This window comes from Myotis brandtii, unplaced genomic scaffold (genome assembly GCF_000412655.1).
Source record: "Myotis brandtii unplaced genomic scaffold, ASM41265v1 scaffold280, whole genome shotgun sequence".
Taxonomy (NCBI): domain Eukaryota; kingdom Metazoa; phylum Chordata; class Mammalia; order Chiroptera; family Vespertilionidae; genus Myotis; species Myotis brandtii.
The window spans coordinates 1492705-1511435 of NW_005360677.1; the positions used below are offsets into that span (position 1 = coordinate 1492705).

The 18731-nt window shown below is 40.9% G+C and overlaps 1 protein-coding gene across 1 annotated transcript in view; it reads left to right on the plus strand.

Annotated features, from left to right (window-relative positions):
- Positions 1-12890: 12890 nt before the first annotated feature.
- The window catches only part of CPA2 (carboxypeptidase A2 (pancreatic)), a 26456-nt gene continuing 20615 nt past the window's right edge, over positions 12891-18731 (plus strand). The window contains exons 1-4 of the mRNA XM_005868948.2: positions 12891-12974; positions 15329-15410; positions 16073-16207; positions 17866-17961. Coding sequence (XP_005869010.1) covers positions 12910-12974; positions 15329-15410; positions 16073-16207; positions 17866-17961 — 378 coding nt within the window. The 5' untranslated portion in view covers positions 12891-12909. The remainder of the gene's footprint in view (positions 12975-15328; positions 15411-16072; positions 16208-17865; positions 17962-18731) is intronic.

The window sequence follows — 18731 nt, forward strand, 5'->3', positions numbered from 1 at the left end:
AAAATACATCCTGCATATCAGATATTTACATTATGATTCATAACAGTAGCAAAATTACAGTTATGAAGAAGCAATGAAAATAATTTTATGGTTGGGGGCCACCACAACATGAGGAACTGTATTAAAGGGTCGCGGCATTAGGAAGGTTGAGAACCACTGAGATAGGAGATTAAAAATGGTGGCAGAGTAAGTAGATGCTGCATGGACATGCTCCCAGGACCAAACTGGAATTACAACTAAAATACAGAGACACTCCCTGAATAATCAACTGAAGACTCGCTGGAGAGAACCCTGATGACCGAGGACGGGAAGTGGAGACCACACAGAGACTGTAGGAGGGGCGGGGGCAAGAAAGGGCTGGCTGGTCTCCCAAAGACAGCAACTTAAGTTCCAGAGAGAGATCTCAGCTGTGGGGGATTGCCACTAAAGACTCTGGGGTCTAATCTGCAAGCTGGGCCCCCCAGCAGAGCACCAAAACTGAGAAGGGTGCCCATATAACATCTGGCTGTGAAAAGTAGCGGGGTTGCTATCTGCCAGGGAGAAATGGCTGGAAATGCAGGCACCCTTTTAAAGGGCCAACACACAAAATTCCCTGTGCAGACACTCACCTGTGCTCCAGCAGAGGGAGGGAGAGTGGACTGGAGCTGTGTGAGCAGAAGTCACGGTTGGGTTAGAGCTCAGAAGGCAGACACCCCAGTTTCCTGTGCTGAGTCATTCCCTCACGCTGCACAGGTCATCTTTCTCATGCAGACATTTGCTATTCAGGTGGTTTTGCCTGGGGCAGTGGTCGGCAAACTGCTACTCGGCAAACCGTGGCTCGAGAGCCACATGCGGCTCTTTGGCCCCTTGAGTGTGGCTCTTCCACAAAATACCGGCTCTTCCACAAAATACCAACTTCTGCACATGGGCCACGAAGTTTCAGTCGCACTGTACATGCGCACCCACACGTGGTATTTTGTGGAAGAGCCACACTCAAGAGGCCAAAGAGCCGCATGTGGCTTGTGAGCTGCGGTTTGCCAACCACAGGCCTGGGGGGAAGACAATTGACCTACCCTATTGGAGAACACATTGCCCCATGGTGTGGAGTTTCTGAGGCCCATTCAGAAATTGAGAATAACAGCCTCCAAGCAGCTGGAAAAACCTCGCCACACCTGTGGACTATTGCATGTGGGCTATTCATGACTGAATCCAATCAGTCTGCAGGCAGAGGTGGTTTCTGGAGGCTTTGAGTATTTGCTTGATCTAATTAGTCAGAAACAGCGTTTGACATTTTCCTGCACTAGAGATTGAGAAGTGTAGCAGATCTACCTAATGCATAGTCACAAACCCAAACTGGAAGCCAAAATGAGGAGACAAAGAAACAACCTCAAATGAAAGAACAAGAGAATTCTCTAAAAGAGATAAATGAAATGGAGATAAGAAATTTATCTAATATAGAGTTCAGAATAATGATGATAAAGATGCTCAACAGCATGAGAAAAGGTATAATAACTATGAAAACAGAAATAAAGAATGACATAGCACAAATAAAGAACACATTAGAAGGAGTACACAGCAGATTAGGGGAAGCTGAGGATTGGATCAGTGAATTAGAAGACAGGGTAGAAAAAAATAACTCATCAGAGAATCAAAAAGAAAAAAACAATTAAAAAACAGGAGGACAGCTTAAGGGAGCTGTGGGACAACATGAAACGTAACAATATTTGAATAGCAGGTGTGCCAGAAGAGACAGAAAGGGAAAAAGAGATAGAGAACATGTTTGACAAAATAATGGCAGAAAACTTCCCTAACCTGGTGAAGGAAAAAGTCACACAATTCAGGAGGCACAGAGAGTCCCAAGCAAGAAGAATCCAAACAGACCCACACCCAGACACATTCTAATTAAAATGCCAAAAATTAAAGACACAGAGAGAATCTTAAAAGGCAGCAAGAGAAAAGCAAACTGCTACCTACAAAGGAGCTCCCATAAGGTTGTCGGCTGACTTCTCATCATAAACTCTACAGGCCAGAAGGGAAAGGCATGAAGTACTCAAGGTAATAGAAAGCAAGGATCTGAAATCAAGATTACTATGTCCAGCAAGGCTATTATTCAAAATAGATGGTGAAATAAAGGGCTTCCCAGACAAAAAGTATGGAACTGCCATTTGACCCAGTGATTCCACTTCTAGGACTATATCCTAAGAAACCTGAAACACCAATCAGAAAGAATGTATGCACCCCTACGTTCATAGCAGCTCAATGTGTGATAGCTAAGATCTGGAAACAGCCCAAGTGCCCATCAGTAGATGAGTGGATAAAAAAGCTGTGGTACATTTATACCATGGAATGTTATACAGCAGTAAAAAAAAAGAATCCCTTACCCTTTGAGATAGCATGGAGGGACCTGGAGAGTATCATGCTAAGTGAAATAAGTCAATCAGAGAAAGACAAGTATCACATGATCTCACTCATATGTGGAATCTAATTAACAAAATAAACTGATGAACGGAATGGAGACATGGAAGCAGTATGCATATATGCATAATCCATGGACACAGACAATAGGGTGGTGAAGGCCTGGGGTGGGAGGTGGAGGAGGGATGGAGGGGGTCAATGGGGGAAAAAAGGGGACAGATGTAATATTTTCAACAATAAAGATTTAAAAAACAAAACAAAAGAAAAGATTAAACCAAACAAGTTAGTAGAAAAATGGTCACAATATATGAATAGAAAGTTCACAGAAGAGGAATTCCAAAGGACCAATAAGTATATAAAAAGATGCTCAACTTTACAAGTAATTAAAGAAATACATAATAGACAAACATTTTTCTTATTTTAGATCGACCAATATGTGACGGAGCCAGTATTTGAAAGCTGTGGCAATCAGGCCCTTCAAAGAAATGTTGGTGGGAAAGAAAACTGGTATAATTTCTTTAGAGGGCAACCTGAGAATATAAAAAATGCTTGTACTTTGTGTTCTAGCAATTCCATTATTAAGAATTGGTTCAGCCCTCACCAGTTTGGCTCAGTGGATAGAGCGTCAGTCTGCAGACTGAAGGGTCTCAGGTTCAGTTCTGGTCAAGGGCATATACCTCAGTTGCAGGCTCCTTCTGGGACCCAGGTCGCGATGTGTATGGGAGGCAACCAGTCAATGTTTCTCTCTCTCTCTCTGTCTCTTCCCCTCCCTTCCACTCTCTAAAATTGGGAAATATCCTCAGGTGAGGATTAACAAAACAAAACAAAACGAAAAAAAAAAGAATTGGTCCAACTGCCTTGGCTGAGTAACTCAGTTGGTTAGAGTGCTGTCCCCATACACCTAGGTTTCTACCAATGGAAAAAGAAACAACAACTGAATGCATAAATAAGTACAACAAATCGATGCTTCTCTCTCTCTTTCAAAAAAATCAATCAATAAAATATTAACCATAATAGTCATCTCTTTAAGAAAGAATTGGTCCAATAGAAATATTCTTTCAGATATACAAAAATATATGTAGATACATACTTAAGGATATTATTCACTGAAGTACTTAAGAGTTGCCATGTTCCTAGAATCTGCTTTTTTTTTTAATGAAATTTTTATTGTGTAGTTTTCTGATTAGAAGTGCCTATGCACATTGTAAGAAATTCAAATGATAGCTATGTTAAAATAGAAAGAAAATTATATCCCAAAGATGATTACTGCTAACAGGTCAATGCATATAATTTCCAGACTATTTTTTTTCTGTGCATAAACACATGTAATAAGCTGAACTCTTGCTTTCCAAACCTGGGAACTGAATGGATTCAGATAAATATTTTGAGATATATTTCTTCTCATCCCAAATCTTGGTATTCCCTATCTGAAACTTCAGAGCTGAGTACATTTTGAAAACTGAATATCCTTCACTATCTGAATTCACTAGCCAAACTTTACGTCTTGCTATCTGCCTTTAGATAAATAGATTTGGATAACCAGGGTAATTGTACAGATATTATTATTATTATTATTATTACATAGTTTTTGGTTAATCCTCACCTGGGGATATTTTTTCCATTGATTTTTAGAGAGAGTGGAAGAGAGGGAGGGGAAGAGAGAGAGAGAGAGAGAGAGAGAGACATCAATGCATGTGCCTTTGACCTGGACTCAAACCTGAGACCCTATTGTCCGAGGGCTGACACTCTAACCACTGAGTCATACCAGCCAGGGCATGTACAAATATCAATTTTCTTTTTTTAAAAGAATATATTTTATTGATTTTTACAGAGAGGAAGGGAGAGGGTTAGAAAGTTAGAAACATCGATGAGAGAGAAACATCGATCAGCTGCCTCCTGCACACCTCCTACTGGGGATGTGCCTGCAACCAAGGTACATGCCCTTGACCGGAATCAAACCTGGGACCTTTCAGTCCGCAGGCCGACGCTCTATCCACCGAGACAAACCGGTTAGGGCCAAATATTAATTTTCTTACAAAAATTGAATGGTAATAAATGCCATTCAACCACTTACCTTTTTTTTTTTTTACATCATTCCATGTTCATTCATAAAGATGTATCATTTCCTTTTAGTGGATGCATAGTATTCCACTGTACAGATATATATATATCATAATTTATTGAGCTAGTTCCTTCTTGATGAGCAGTGATTGATAGCCTAATTATATGCACTGACATGGAAAAGTAGACAAATTATATTTTTAAGTTAAAAATGAATTTGGACCCTATGTAGAGTCTGTCCAAAATTTTATAAAAGAAAAAGGTAAGCTGGTAAAAATAGACACAGAAGAAAAATTCTTGTGGAATATTCACCCAACTGGTAACAATCAGCAGAGGTATAGATTAGGGCAGAGAAGTTGGGGGTGGGCAATATAAGAGGTTGTCACATTTTTGTGTTATAATTTTCAGTAATGTTTGAATGGTTTTACTGTGAGAATATTATTTTAGAAGCAGAAAAAGTAAAGAGTGTTCAAAAGTAATATTGAAATGTTCCTTGCTCTAGCTGGTTTGGCTCAGTGGATAGAACATCGGCCTGTGGACTGAAGGGTCCCAGGTTCGATTCTGGCCAAGGGCACATGCCTGGGTTGCGGGCTCGATCCCCAGTGGGGGGTGTGCAGGAGAAGGCCGATTGATGTTTCTCTCTCATCATTGATGTTTCTATCTCTCTCTCTTCCTTCTTCTCTGAAATCAATAAAGAAATGTATTTAAAAAAAAAAAAGAAATGTTCCTTGTAACATGCTTTGAAATAGTAAAAATTGGATGCCATACATGAGAGACTGGTTAAATAAATTACAGTATATCCATATAGTGGAATACAATTCAGCTCTCTCCAAATGCTGTATAGTCTACCACTTAACAAAAATAGTCAAACATAACAATATGTGTTTATACAGCTTGAAGTGTTAATTAACTCTAGAGATACCTTAATTTTCTGAGGTATTTCCATAATGTTTAATTCTTTTAAAATATATATATTTTTTATTAATTTCAGAGAGAAAGGGAGAGGGAGAGAGATAGAAACATCAGTGATGAGAGAGAATCATTGACCAGCTGTTGGGGATCGAGCCTGCAACTCAGGCATGTGCCCTGACCAGGAATCAAACCATGACCTCCTGGTTCATAGGTCGACTCTCAACCACTGAGCCACACCAGCAGAGCTGTAATGTTTCAATTCTTAATAATCAGCATCAGTTACTTTTGCAATTGAGAAAAAAAGCCTATTATGTAATGCAGGCTGAAATTAAGGATTTTGTGATTTTTTTTTAAGTTCTTGAGAATTAACTATCCCAGGTAAGTGTATTATTTAACTTTTATGCAGTATATTTATTTATTTTTTTAATCCTCACCCGAGGATATTTTTCCATTGATTTTTAGAGAGAGCAGGGGAGAGAGAGGAAAAGACAGAGAGGAATATCAATGTGAGAGAAACACATAGATTAGTTGCCTCCTGCATGAGCCCCAACCAGGGCCCAGGTTGGGAGGAACCTGCAACCGAGGTACATGCTCTTGATGGAAATCAAACCCAGGACCCTTTGGTCTGCAGGCCGATGCTCTATCCACTGAGCCAAACCAACCAGGGCTACATTAGACTTTTGTATACATTTCCAGGAATCTATAATATATGTTAGTAGAAGACTATTTAGACATCACTTTTTTCCCCTCTACGCCAGAGCTATCCAACAGAAGTTTAATGCAAGCCACATATGAAATTTTAAATATTCTAGTAACTACATTAAAAAATGTAAAAGGAAACAAGTGCAATTAATTTTAATAATATGTTTTATTAACCCAACATATTCAAAATATTATCATTTTGACACATAATGAATATAAAAAATCATAAAGGAGATATTTTACATTCTAATTTTCATACTAAGTCTTTGAAGTCTGGTGTATATTTTACATTAATGCTAAAATTTCAACAGTTAAAATGTCCTGCCAAGTCATTAAAGTATGTTTAAAGGAAAAATATTTTACACTGCTTCTGTTTTTTAATGTAAGTAAAAATTAATTAAAAAATAAAATTAAAAATTCAGTTCCCCCGTTATACTGGTCACATTTCAAGTGGTCAATGGCCACATGTCTTTCTTGTCGCTGCATTATTGGACAGGGCAGAGATAGTACATTCCCATCATCACAGAAAGTTCTATTGGACAGTGCTGTTCTAGACAGTGAGCTCTTGGCTGAAAAGATCTTACTCATTTTTGGAGCCCTATGTGTAACTGCAATGATTCCAGAAATGATCAATCCATGAACTGGGGCGCTCATAAATGGGAACTTGATGCAGAAAGAGAAGGAGCAGAAGACAGATCTTCACAACATGGTGCTGGGGGCCTATCTACTTCCAGCTGAGCAAGAGCAAATAGTTGTTGTACTGGAGGTCTTCCCAGCCTGGGGATGCAAACAGCAATGACCTGTGGAGTCTGTTTGTTCTTCCCAACTGACTAATATAGAAAAGAATCTGTGTAATAGATTTTAGACTCAGCAAGAGCAAATGCTGTCTTTGGAAGGAGAAGGCCGGGACCCAATGTAATCTAGGTCCCCCGGGTTACCCTGGTGCTGTCTGCTACCACAGGAGGGAGCAGCAGAGAGTGGGCCGGGTGGTGAGCTCTGGAAAGTCCCAAAGGATGGGTTGGTGGGAAAATGGAATGTTATGGTGAAGCCAAAGAAGGAACCCACAGACCAAAGGGAAAACCAGGTTAGAAAGCACAGTATCAAGAGGGACTTCAAACCAGGCTGGGACCAAGGTATAAAACACATACTGAGAACTGTGGCTTCCCACCTCAGAAGATTTAGTCTTTTCTTTCTTTTTATTTAAATCATAAGTACATTGAAGAAAATTAAAGTTACTGTTAATGCAAAGAAATTTTGGCAACTGGCTGGTGTGGCTCAGCGGTTGAGTGTGGTTCCAGGAACCAAGAGGTCGTTGGTTTGATCCCTGGTCAGGGCACATGCCCGGGTTGTGGGCTTGATCCCCAGTAGGGAGCATGCAGGAGGCAACCGATCAATGTTCCTCTCTCATTGATGTTTCTATCTCTCTATCCCTCTCCATTCCTCTCTCTAAAAATCAATAAAAATATATTTAAAAAAATAAATTTTGGCAATTTGTGTAGCCAAATCACTGGGTTAACTTTTTGGTGTATTTCCTTCCTATATAACAATTTGAATACGTGTCCTTCCTTCCTTCCTTACTCCCTCCCTCCCTCTCTCCATTCCTTCCTTCCTTCCTTCCTTCTTCCTTCCTTCCTTCCTTCCTTCCTTCCTTCCTTCCTTCCTTTTGTAAGCTGCCTTTAAAAAAACCCCTGCAATATCCCATAACATCTTTCCATGTCTTTACATGGTCATAATATTCTTATACAACATAATTTTTAATGGTCACCTCATCTTTGGTTGGTGTGAATTTGCTCTGCTTGATTTAACCAGTTGCCAATTAGAAGACACTAGGATTTTTCTAGTTTTTCACCATTTTAAAATATATAAATTCTAGGTAAATCTTTATGTGTATTTATGAGGATCTTTTTAGAATAAATTCCTAAAAGTAGAACAGTAGGTACAGAGTTCCATATTAGTGTTGATTTTTAATCCTTGCCCAAGGATATTTTTTCCATTGATTTTTAGGGAGAGAGGAAGAGAGAGAAACATCGATGTGAGAGAAACACATCGATTAGTTGCCTCCTGCATGAGCCTTGACCAGGTTTCAGGCCTGAGGAGGAGCCTGCAACCAAGGTACGGGCCCTTGACTGGAATCAAACCTGGGACCCTTTGATCCACAGGCTAATGCTCTACCCACTGAGCCAAACCAACTAGGGCAAGTTTTTGGATTTGAATTGTCAAATCTGTCTCTTGGAAAGTTGTAATAGTATACACTCTTCCACTAGTGCCCATTTTCTCCAAACCCTCACCAGTTCTGGATATTAAAAACAAATATAGAATCTGTAGATTACCTTGGGTAGTATGGCCATTTTAACCATATTATTTCTTCCTACCCATGAGCATGGTAAATCCTTCCACTTCTTTGTACCTTCTTCATTTTCTTTCTTCAATGTCTTAGATTTCCAAGTACAGGTCTTTTACCTCCTTGATTAAATTAATTTCTAGATTTGGGTGAAAAAGGTAAAAGGGATTAAGAAGTACAAACTGTCAGTTATAAAAATTGTCATGGGGATGTAAAGTACAGTATAGGGAATATAGTCAATAATATTGTAAAAACTATGTATGGTGTTAGGTGTGTGGGTACTCGACTTACTAGGGTGTTCACTTCATAAGGTATATAAATGTCTAATCATTATGTTGTACACCTGACTCTAATATAATATTGTATGCCAACTGTAACTGAAAAATAAATTTAAAAAAACAAGCAAACAAACATTTTTTACAATAAAAAGTACCCCGCCCAACTGGCTTGGCTCAGTGGTTGAGCATCGACCTATGAAGCAGGAGGTCACAGTTCGATTTCTGGTCAGGGCACATGCCCAGGTTGCAGACTTGATCCCCAGTGTGGGCGTGGAGGAAGCAGCCAGTCAATGGTTCTCTCTCATCATTAATGTTTCTATCTCTCTCTCCCTCTCCTTTCCTCTCTGAAATTAATAAAAATATATTAAAAAAAACATACCAACAACTTGGCTAACCTGATTGATGAAAAAAATGGCATCTCATTTTTAAAAATAGCATTTCTTTGGTTGCTACAGATATTGAACATTTAAAAATATTTGGTTATATACTTGTGTGTATAGTGTGTGTGTGTGTGCTTGTTCTGCCTATTTTTATTATTGTCTATTTTCTACAAGATATTTTCTTGTAAAGTTTTATAAGTACTGTCCACATAGTAAGGCTATTAACCCTTTAAAATAGATGTTGCTGTAAGTCAGGTCTTTAAGCATTAGTTACCTGTGACTTCAGGCATGACACCATGTCCTTAATAAACTCTTACTTTCTTGGCTGCAAAATACATGCATACATACACACATAAAATTTATGTTGCAAATATTTTCCACCGTTTTCATTGTTTTGCATGTGGCTTCCCAGAAAGTTTTATTTTTTGAATAAACTTTTAATTTTAGAGTAATATTTGGAATAACTTTGGATTTGCAGAAAAGTTGTCAAGACAGAAAAGTTGCCAAGGGAGTTTCTGCATATCTTTCATTCGTCTTTCTCTAACATTAACATCTTATACTAGTACAGTGGTCGGCAAACTCATTAGTCAACAGAGTCAAATATCAACAGTACAACAATTGAAATTTCTTTTGAGAGCCAAATTTTTTAAACTTAAACTATATAGGTAGGTACATTGTTATTAACTTAATTAGGGTACTCCTAAGCTGGCCTTTGCTAAAAATGTCCTCAATCTGCGGGGTCAACCTCAGCGAACATACCCCCACTTCTTCTAATGCCACTTCTTCAAAATAGACTCGCCCAGGCCGAAAACCGACTTCTGCGCATGGGCCACGAAGTTTCAATCACACTGTATGTGTGCACCCGCACGTGGTATTTTGTGGAAGAGCCACACTCAAAGGGCCAAAGAGCCGCATGTGGCTCGCGAGCCTCGGTTTGCCGACCACTGTACTAGTATACCCACAGTATAATTGTCAAAACAAAGCAATCCCATAAAATTTTAGAGTTGCCTTGCTCATATGGGGCAGAAACTCAAGCAACTCTGAAGTAATGATCTTCCTCTGATGGAAACTTTGGTTTAAAGTTCGGTTGATTGAAATTTGGAGCACATTTATTTTTCCAGAAAGTATGAACTTTCCAGTCAGAGCACAGGAGTCTATCTAATCCATAATGTTCTGAAAAATATCATTAATGGTTTACTAACAGCTGTAGAACTCCTTTTACTACAAGTAATACTGTTTCTACATGCAAAGACGTTCAAAATTTAAAAAAATATATATCTTTATTGATTTCAGAGAGGAAGGGAGAGGGAAAGAGAGCCAGAAACATCAATGATGAGAGAGAATCATTGATTGGCGGCCTCCTGCACGTCCCCCATTGGGGATCGAGCCCGCAACCCGGGCATATGCCCTTGGCCAGAATCAAACATCAGACCCTTCAGTCCCCAGGCCAACGCTCTAGCCACTGAGCCAAACCGGCTAGGGCTTCATTTACTTCTTCATTTTTGCATTTACTGTCAAATCGCATATTTTAAATATATACAGTTTATTGTATGTCAGGTGCACCTCAATACAGCGATCTAAACAGATTTTATGCAGCTTCTAGAATGAGGGGGTAGGACGAAGCTCTATTTGGTAAGGATCTGTGTAGATTGTCAGGAACAACAGTGACAGAAACAACAGTGCTTTCTGGAGTTTTCCCTACAGCCTCCTATTAAAGCTTGTGCTTTCGCCTCCTCTGACTGCTATCTATTTATTTATTTATTTAAAATGACTATTTTCACCCATCCCAAGGAATGTTCTTTTCCTCATCTCAGGCGTGGTGCTAGAGTCTTCTCTCTTCTTTGGACTAACTCCAGGCTCAGTATTGAGGGATGCAAACGTACCTTGGATCCCCACGGCAGCTCTAGGCTCGTCTAGGCTCGTCGCACTGTCCTTTTCAGGAAGAAAAGAGAGCTATTATGTATTTTACACTTACAGGGAATTCAATTCGTTGAGTGGCAATTCCCAGTAAAAATTCCTCTTTGAAGCCACAAGGTGACAACTGGGTGAAGAACTGCTGAAAGACTTCCAGGGAGGTGGCTCCTAGCCCCTGGAAAGCACCTTTCCCCGACCTCTCCTGTACCCAGTCAGGCCCAATCACTCAGCAGGCCCTTGTGATTCTTCCACTGAAATACCTCTTCGAGCCCATCTCATGCATCCCCTCTGCTACCATTAATCCAGAGGCATCATTTTAAGTCCTTGGCTCCCTGCTTAGAGTATCTCTGCCGGGCAACCCATCTTATAAGACTCCTGATTGTCAATACTGTCTTCATCATCAGGTACCTGCTCAGACATCTTCCGGGGCTCTACACTTCCCCTCTCATCTGGTGTAAACTCCCCTGCTTGGACTGGGAGGCCCTCCGCCATGTAGCCCTACCTTCCCACCTGTCCAAGGTCAAAGCTGCCGGAGTGGGGCACGTTTTCTCCCTGATCCAACCGTGTGCCACGTGTTTTCCCAGTTGTCCACCTGTTTCCCTACCACCAGAAATCCAGGCCCTCCTCGGCAAATCCTACCCACTCTCAGACTCAGTTCAATCCCCGCCTTTTCCAAGAAGCTTTTACTGGTTCCCCGAGCACACTCACTTCAATTCATACGACTACTGTTTACTTGAGAAGTGCTGGGGATCTGAGGATAAATTATGGCCTCGGCCTCTCTGTTTCTATTTTCTCCAGACACCCAAGAGACTAAAAAACCCCCACAAGTTTTATCCAGGAGTTTCTTAAACCAGAAACACCCTTTCCTTTTCAAGTAGGTACTTGAGAATTCTAACCCAAGGATTTAAAGTGCATGCAGATGAAGAATCTGACACACAGAGGACAGACGAATATTTCCTTGTGTCTGTTTATGGTTGATTCTTGCTAGGCTGAATATACTGTGAGTGAATGACTAAAATGCAATAAAGTATGAGTCCTAAAAGTAGCTATGTTATAGACAAGAAAATATCACCTTTGCTTTTTTTTTTAAAAAAAAATCTTTGTTTAAAAATCAAAATCTATGATACGATATAATTTTTTGTTTAAGGAAAGGCTCTAAAACACAGAAATTTGGAAAGATATAAAGCAAATGATTCTCGTTGGGTGGAGAAATTATTGGTGATTACGCAAAAACACTTCCGTTTTATATAAACTTTCTATTACAAGCAATTTCATTATCATAATCAGAAAGACATTTTCAGTTTGGGAAATGGTACAGAAACAAAGACATCAATTTGGTACAAATGCAGATGGATGACTTTAGAGACAGTTCAGAATTGGATATTAAAAGGCCTTCTGTTTTGTTTTAATATAGAGTGAGAACTAGACAGGGCCACATCTACAGGGAGACTCCGCAGATGTGGACTCAGTGATTGCAGTGTTTAAGGGTAAACATTATAAAAACAAACAAATGAGCAAACTAATGGAATGTGATAGACAGGATGCCCAAATAATTGCTATAAATGCTGTGTCCTTTTTTTTTGTTAGAGACCCAGAATGGACTTTAACCTCTAGGTCTATTAATCTGACTTCTGTCACTGAGTAGAGCTAGTGGCACTTTATGTTCAAAATCATAAATACGTAATTTGCCCTTGGTATGCTCTTTCCATTAAAGTTTGTTATCTCATCGTAGGAATGGAAAATGTACGAATGGCAGATATCACACAGGTGGGTCTACAACCTTGAGAATTTGACCTGCAGGTGGGAATTTTACCAGGTGGGAATTCACCTGAGCTCTTAGACTGCCGATAGGTCAGCCTCAGTCACGGTCCCTATAAATAACTTCGGGACCGACACTGCATTCTGGACTCTAGGAGAACCCTTGACAATGAGGTGGATCCTGTTGTTTGGTGCCCTTCTAGGGCATATCTACTGTCGAGAAACATTTGTGGGGTAAGTTATGCTTTCTGATACCTGTCTGAATTTTGCTTACTTGATGCACAGAGGCTCTCACTGGATTGTGGCAGAATCATGGATGTAGGTATTCAGCATTTTCAGAGGGTTCTCTTAGATTTGGAGAGGAGATAGTGGGATTAATAGAAGAGAGAGAGAGAGAGAGAGAGAGAGAGATGAATGACATTTAAATAAAACAACAAAACTGAAAACCGAATACATATACCTTATTTCTCTCCGTCCTTACTCATTTTCCCCTCTGATGATCAGGATGTAGAGGTGACAGGCATGACTGAAAATAAAGCTGTTTGGCCATTTATCTCAGTGCCACCTCAGTAAGTGATAGGTTATCCTCCCACCTCCTTCTCCCTACCTTCCTTGGTTTCATCCTCCATGTCAACCCTTGTCTTCCCCATCTGCAGATCTAGTGCCCAGGTAGTGGAACCTCATGAAGTGGGAAGACCAATCCAAATCCAACTCTCATGGCGTTGTAAGATTCATCTTTGCTCCAAAATACTTTGGTTCCAAGATTCTATGAAAGGCTTTAGGCAGCATTTCTTCTTTTGTTTTGTTATTGTTGTTGTTTTTGTTCATCCACAACCAGAGGATATTTTTCCATTGATTTTTTTTTTAGAGAGAGTGTAAGGCTAGGGGCGGGGGGGAGGGGGGAGAGAAACATCGATGTGAAAGAGACACATCGACTGGTTGCCTCCTGCATGTGCCCTAATAAGGGCCAGGGATTGCCCTTGACGGGAATCGAATCCATGACTCTTCATTCTGCAGGCCAACGCTCTAACCACTGAGCCAAACGGCTAGGGCTAGCCAGCATTTCTTGAAGAGTATTCCAGGGAACTAACAAAGTGGACAAATAAATTTGGCCCTCAAAAGTGGGTGGTCAAATAAACTTGGAATCAGAGGGTTAAATAAACTATCGGATTTCTAGGTTCTTTTACTAAATTAGCATGCTCTGTAAATCTATGAGCGGGGATCTGGGTTGCGGCATCTACCCAATATTTTTGATCATGAAACTCTGCTTCACTTTTTTTTTTTTAAGTGCTGAGTAACTCAAATGGCTACTATTCCTTAGCACGCAAACCAGGAAATATTAGCTTAATGTATTACTTTTCCCAGTGCCTTTCCATTTTAAAGCAGGACTCTTGGGAATCTATGCATTCATCAAAAGCAGGGGTCCTCAAACTTTTTAAATAGGGGGCCAGTTCACTGTCCCTCAGACCGTTGGAGGGCCGGACTATAGTTTGAAAAAAAACTATGAACAAATTCCTATGCACACTGCACATATCTTATTTTGAAGTAAAAAAACAAAACGGGAACAAATACAATATTTGTATTTGCATGTGGCCCACGGGCCGTAGTTTGAGGACCCCTGATCAAAAGGAATGAGACTCAAATGAAAGAATTTTCAGACCATCTGTGGCAGGAGAGCCTTGAAGATCTCATTCTATCACATATCTCCCACTCGAGTTCATTGGGAATTGCATGGTGCTTGGTTTCGGAAGGCCTACATCCTTATCCCTGTGTATGCTCTTTGTACCAATCCCTTCCCCACTGTACAAATGGGCAGGGTAGTGACACCGGAAATCAGCCTGCTTGGAGAAAGGGATTGAGGAGAAACATCTGTCACCAAGGGTGACAAAAATCCAGCTCTGCTACCCAATTTTTTTCTAAAGATATGTGTTTGCTTGTTTTGCAACTTCTTTTTCCTGCCAAATTGTCCTTGATATCCTTTGTTCGCCATTATGTACATATGTGTTTGTGTGGAGAGAGAGGCACATCATGACTTTCCTGAGTCCCAATTGTCCCTAGCCATGTCTCAAGTGTGGGTTACATAAATGGTGGTTGGAGATGGAACGCTGATACATTTCAATGAACCACAGCAAAAAACCCCAAACAAACCATACTAGGTCTACCCAGATATGAATTCAATTCCTCTTACAAGCACCAAACTAATTATTCTACTTTTTTCCCCACTTGTATCTGAAAAACAGGAACAGACAAGTTTTAAAAGCCAATTCTTTATGCGCAGCAGGTGCTATTTGAGAATAATCATTAGCTACAAGAAAGGTAACTTTAATGTCAAGCTTCCTGCTAGGAGTAGGTAAACCTCTTAATTATTATTTAGATAACATACCCTTGGGGGAAGTAAAGCCATTCTATCAACTGCTCATTCTGGGGATGTGGGTCAGTATACTGTTCATCAGTTTCTTGATTGTCAAAAAGATTATTAACGGCTGCATTAACCTCCTGGCATGTGGAGACTAACAGGAGCAGAACGCAACAGGAAACTGTGTCCAGGTTTTGCTTTTAAGGTCATGTCTGTGGTTAACATCTTTTAGAGATCAAGTTCTTGAGATCATACCAAGGAATGAAGAACAAATAAAAAATCTGATGGAACTGGAGGCTGAAGAACATCTTCAGGTATCTGTCCTAGAGGGGGTTGCTGTTTCCTAGAGACTACTCCACAGTTAGACACGATGGTTGAGATCTCTTACTTTGGGCTGCATCTAATCTTCTCCGACAGAGTGTGGAATTCGAACTCATGAATCTGGGATGCAGAAAACCTGGGCTCTTGGCCCAGCTCTGTGACATTGGGCAAGCCACCCATGTTTCCCGTGTCTCATTTTCCCATTCCGTATAATGAGAACAAGCAAACCATTCTTCTATCTCACAGGTTTACTGTAAGGATGAAGAGAGATTGCAGTTACTTTGAAAAATTTTGAAAACCTTTAACGCACTATTTACCTCCTAAAATGATGCATAGTCTTAACATTCTGTTATAAAATGAATTAGATCCCTTAAATGTCAACTGTTAAAAAAAACTGTCTTTTAGTTTTAAATAATCTGTTCCTTCTGCCCATTTTAATATCTAGCCATGGGAAGGGGGGAGGGTTATAACTCATATGCGGATGCTTGGCTATTTAAAAACCCTTCTTGCAATATCACAGTGATTTTACAAGGATTCCAGTCTTGTGGGCTTGAGATAAAGTAGATATGAATTGATTTCTTGAAATCCATCAGTGCTGAGCTGTCCTTTTCCCTGGAATTCCCCACTCACTGCCTTGGTCTTTTATCCCTTTCAGCTTGATTTCTGGAAATTACCCACCATCCCAGGAGAGACAGCCCATGTCCGAGTTCCCTTTGTCAGTGTCCAGGCAGTCAAAATTTTCTTGGAGTCCCAGGACATTGCATATTCCATCATGATTGACGATGTTCAGGTAATTATCCCAGAGACCATGCTTCCAGAGGCTTGCTGATCCACTTGAACTGAAGGACCATCCTCCTTTATCCTTGGGTACCTCTGCCAGCAAAGGGACCTGTGGGTGCCTTCCTGCCGTCAGCGCCACCCCTGCAGAGTGGGAAGGGAGGCAGTGTCACTCTCTCTTCTGCTTTTGACACAAATTGGGCATGGGAATCAAAAACTTCAGGGAAAGGGCAAAAGAGAGTTTCTGGCATGAAATACAAAGGCAAACTGATGGATATTGGTCAAAGTAGGGAAAAGTAAGATGTTATTCGTCTAGTTTTTTAAAAAATTTTTTTATTGATTTCAGAGAGGAAGGGAGAGAGAGAGAGAGAGAGAGAGAGAGAGAGAAACAGAGAGAGAGAAACATCAATGATGAGAGAGAATCATCTATCGGCTGCCTCCTGCATGCCCCACTCTGGGGATTGAGCCTGCAATTTAGGCATATACCCTGACAGGGAATCTAACCGTGCACTCCTGGTTCATAGGTCGATGCTCAACCACTGAGCCAATCCAGCTGGGCCAGTTTTTATTTTATTATTTGTTTCTTTTCCTTTTCTTTCATCTAGTTTTTAATTGGAGGTTAGGCCCTGTGAACCAAAGACGAAGCAGTCAACTCCATGGACTGTAACAGAACTTAGAGGGTAGTTTACTTTTGGGAAGATTGGGCCAGAGCAGACAGACGGATGGCCTAGCAGTTTTGTACTAATTATTCTTTGCTACCAGGCCTGTTACTGTACTTTATGTGTGTGTCCCTTTTAATAGTATAATTCGGGTACTAATGATTGACAGGACAAAGGGGCAAAGAATGTAGTAGCTGCAGGGGCCATGCCTCCTAATGGTTGGTGTTAGATAGGTGATTTTCAACCAATGTGCAGCAGGACTTTTTAAAACATGCAATACCTGTGTATTTAGTCAGGGGCACTGACCTCTTTTCCCATGGATTGTCAAATAAAACAATGAACAACAAACAGCCAACACAATAGCCGCCTAGTGTCAGTGAATCAAAATTATGCCTATTTTAGTCAGATCGGCAAAAAATATATTCTTTGGTGTGTCGCAGAATTTTAGTGATTAGTTTATGTGGGCCAGAATGTGAAAAAGGTTGAAACAGCTGTGAGAGATAATTGTTTATAATCGATACTGTTGCCAGTTTGATATTCATCTCGGTTGTCATGCCATTCAGATGTTTCTAACAAAAAAATAATCATGGCTATATTTTAAGGAACTCAGGTACTCATCAATTAGAAAGCTTTGATATGCTTGCTAAGGACTGTGAAGTTGGTCAAAGGTCACAGCATGAAACTTAAAAAAAAAGAAAAAAAAGAAATGAAATCCGGGACACAGAGATGGAGTTGGTTTTGTTCATATCTACATCTATTCTCCCTGGGTTCCCAGAGAGGTGGGATGAACTCTAAGACAACCACAGGACTGACTGTCATTCTATATGTGCAGCATCTGGCTGGCCAGGAGCCCCATGAATGCCCCGTCCACTTTCAGGGTGCTACCAGAATAAGGGAGCCTGTAGGACAGGAAAAGCTTGGGACTGGGGACTGGAGTGTTACATTTCCTTCACAATTGTAGCTGCACATGCATTGCTGTAAAGTAAGCAGAGGTAAAACTGATTTGTCTTAGGTTCTGCTGGACCAAGAGGATGAAGAAATGTTATTCAATCAGAGAAGGGAACGGAATGGTAACTTCAACTTTGCAGCTTATCATACCTTGGAAGAGGTAGGTGTTTCCAAACGAACATCTGAGAAACGGGCCATTCTTTCCTCAGATAACAAAACCAAGACGTCCGCTTGGTTGATTTAATGGAAATTATTCTATGTCCTAACTTTCCACGGTTTCCCTAGAATTTCACAGCCAGTAGTAAGTGTCCCTTGCCTTAAGGCAGAGCCTGAAGCCCACCCTGCCCATCTCAGGCGCCACCCCATTATTTTTGAAGCATCCAGGAGTGTCTTACGTGAGCAAACAGCCTGCCCCGCTCCTCCTCTCTGCTCGCGGCCCCTTGCTGATTTCTAGCCCGCGCTGCCTACCAAGCCATTTGGGAGCTGTGCTTCATGCTGTCACTGATGATAGAATCAGGGGACACCTTGACACCTCTGACTTCCAGCCGAGGCAGGGTCTCCCGAGCTGCCCACAGCTCCCTACCTCACAGCGGCAGTCTCCGCTTCTTTCCTGAGTTTGCAGGAGTGAAGAAGGCTCCCTTCCTCCCCCTCCCCCGACCCCCTACCCCGAGCCACACACTGACACCGGGCACCTGGACAGTGTTGTCTTGTCTCTGCGACAGAACTTTTCTCGGGTCTATTTGCACTGACTGATTTGGGGGTGAGGGATGGAGGGAAGGGGATGAGGAGATGGGGGTTGCGGGGGGTGCTTAAGGGGAGAGGTGGGGGAGTAGGATAGAGCCAGAGAGGAGGTATCTTGTAGGTACTGACTCCCCAAATCAGGAATTACAAATTGCAAAGAACTCTGAAAACAAAGCCCCCCCCCCCCCC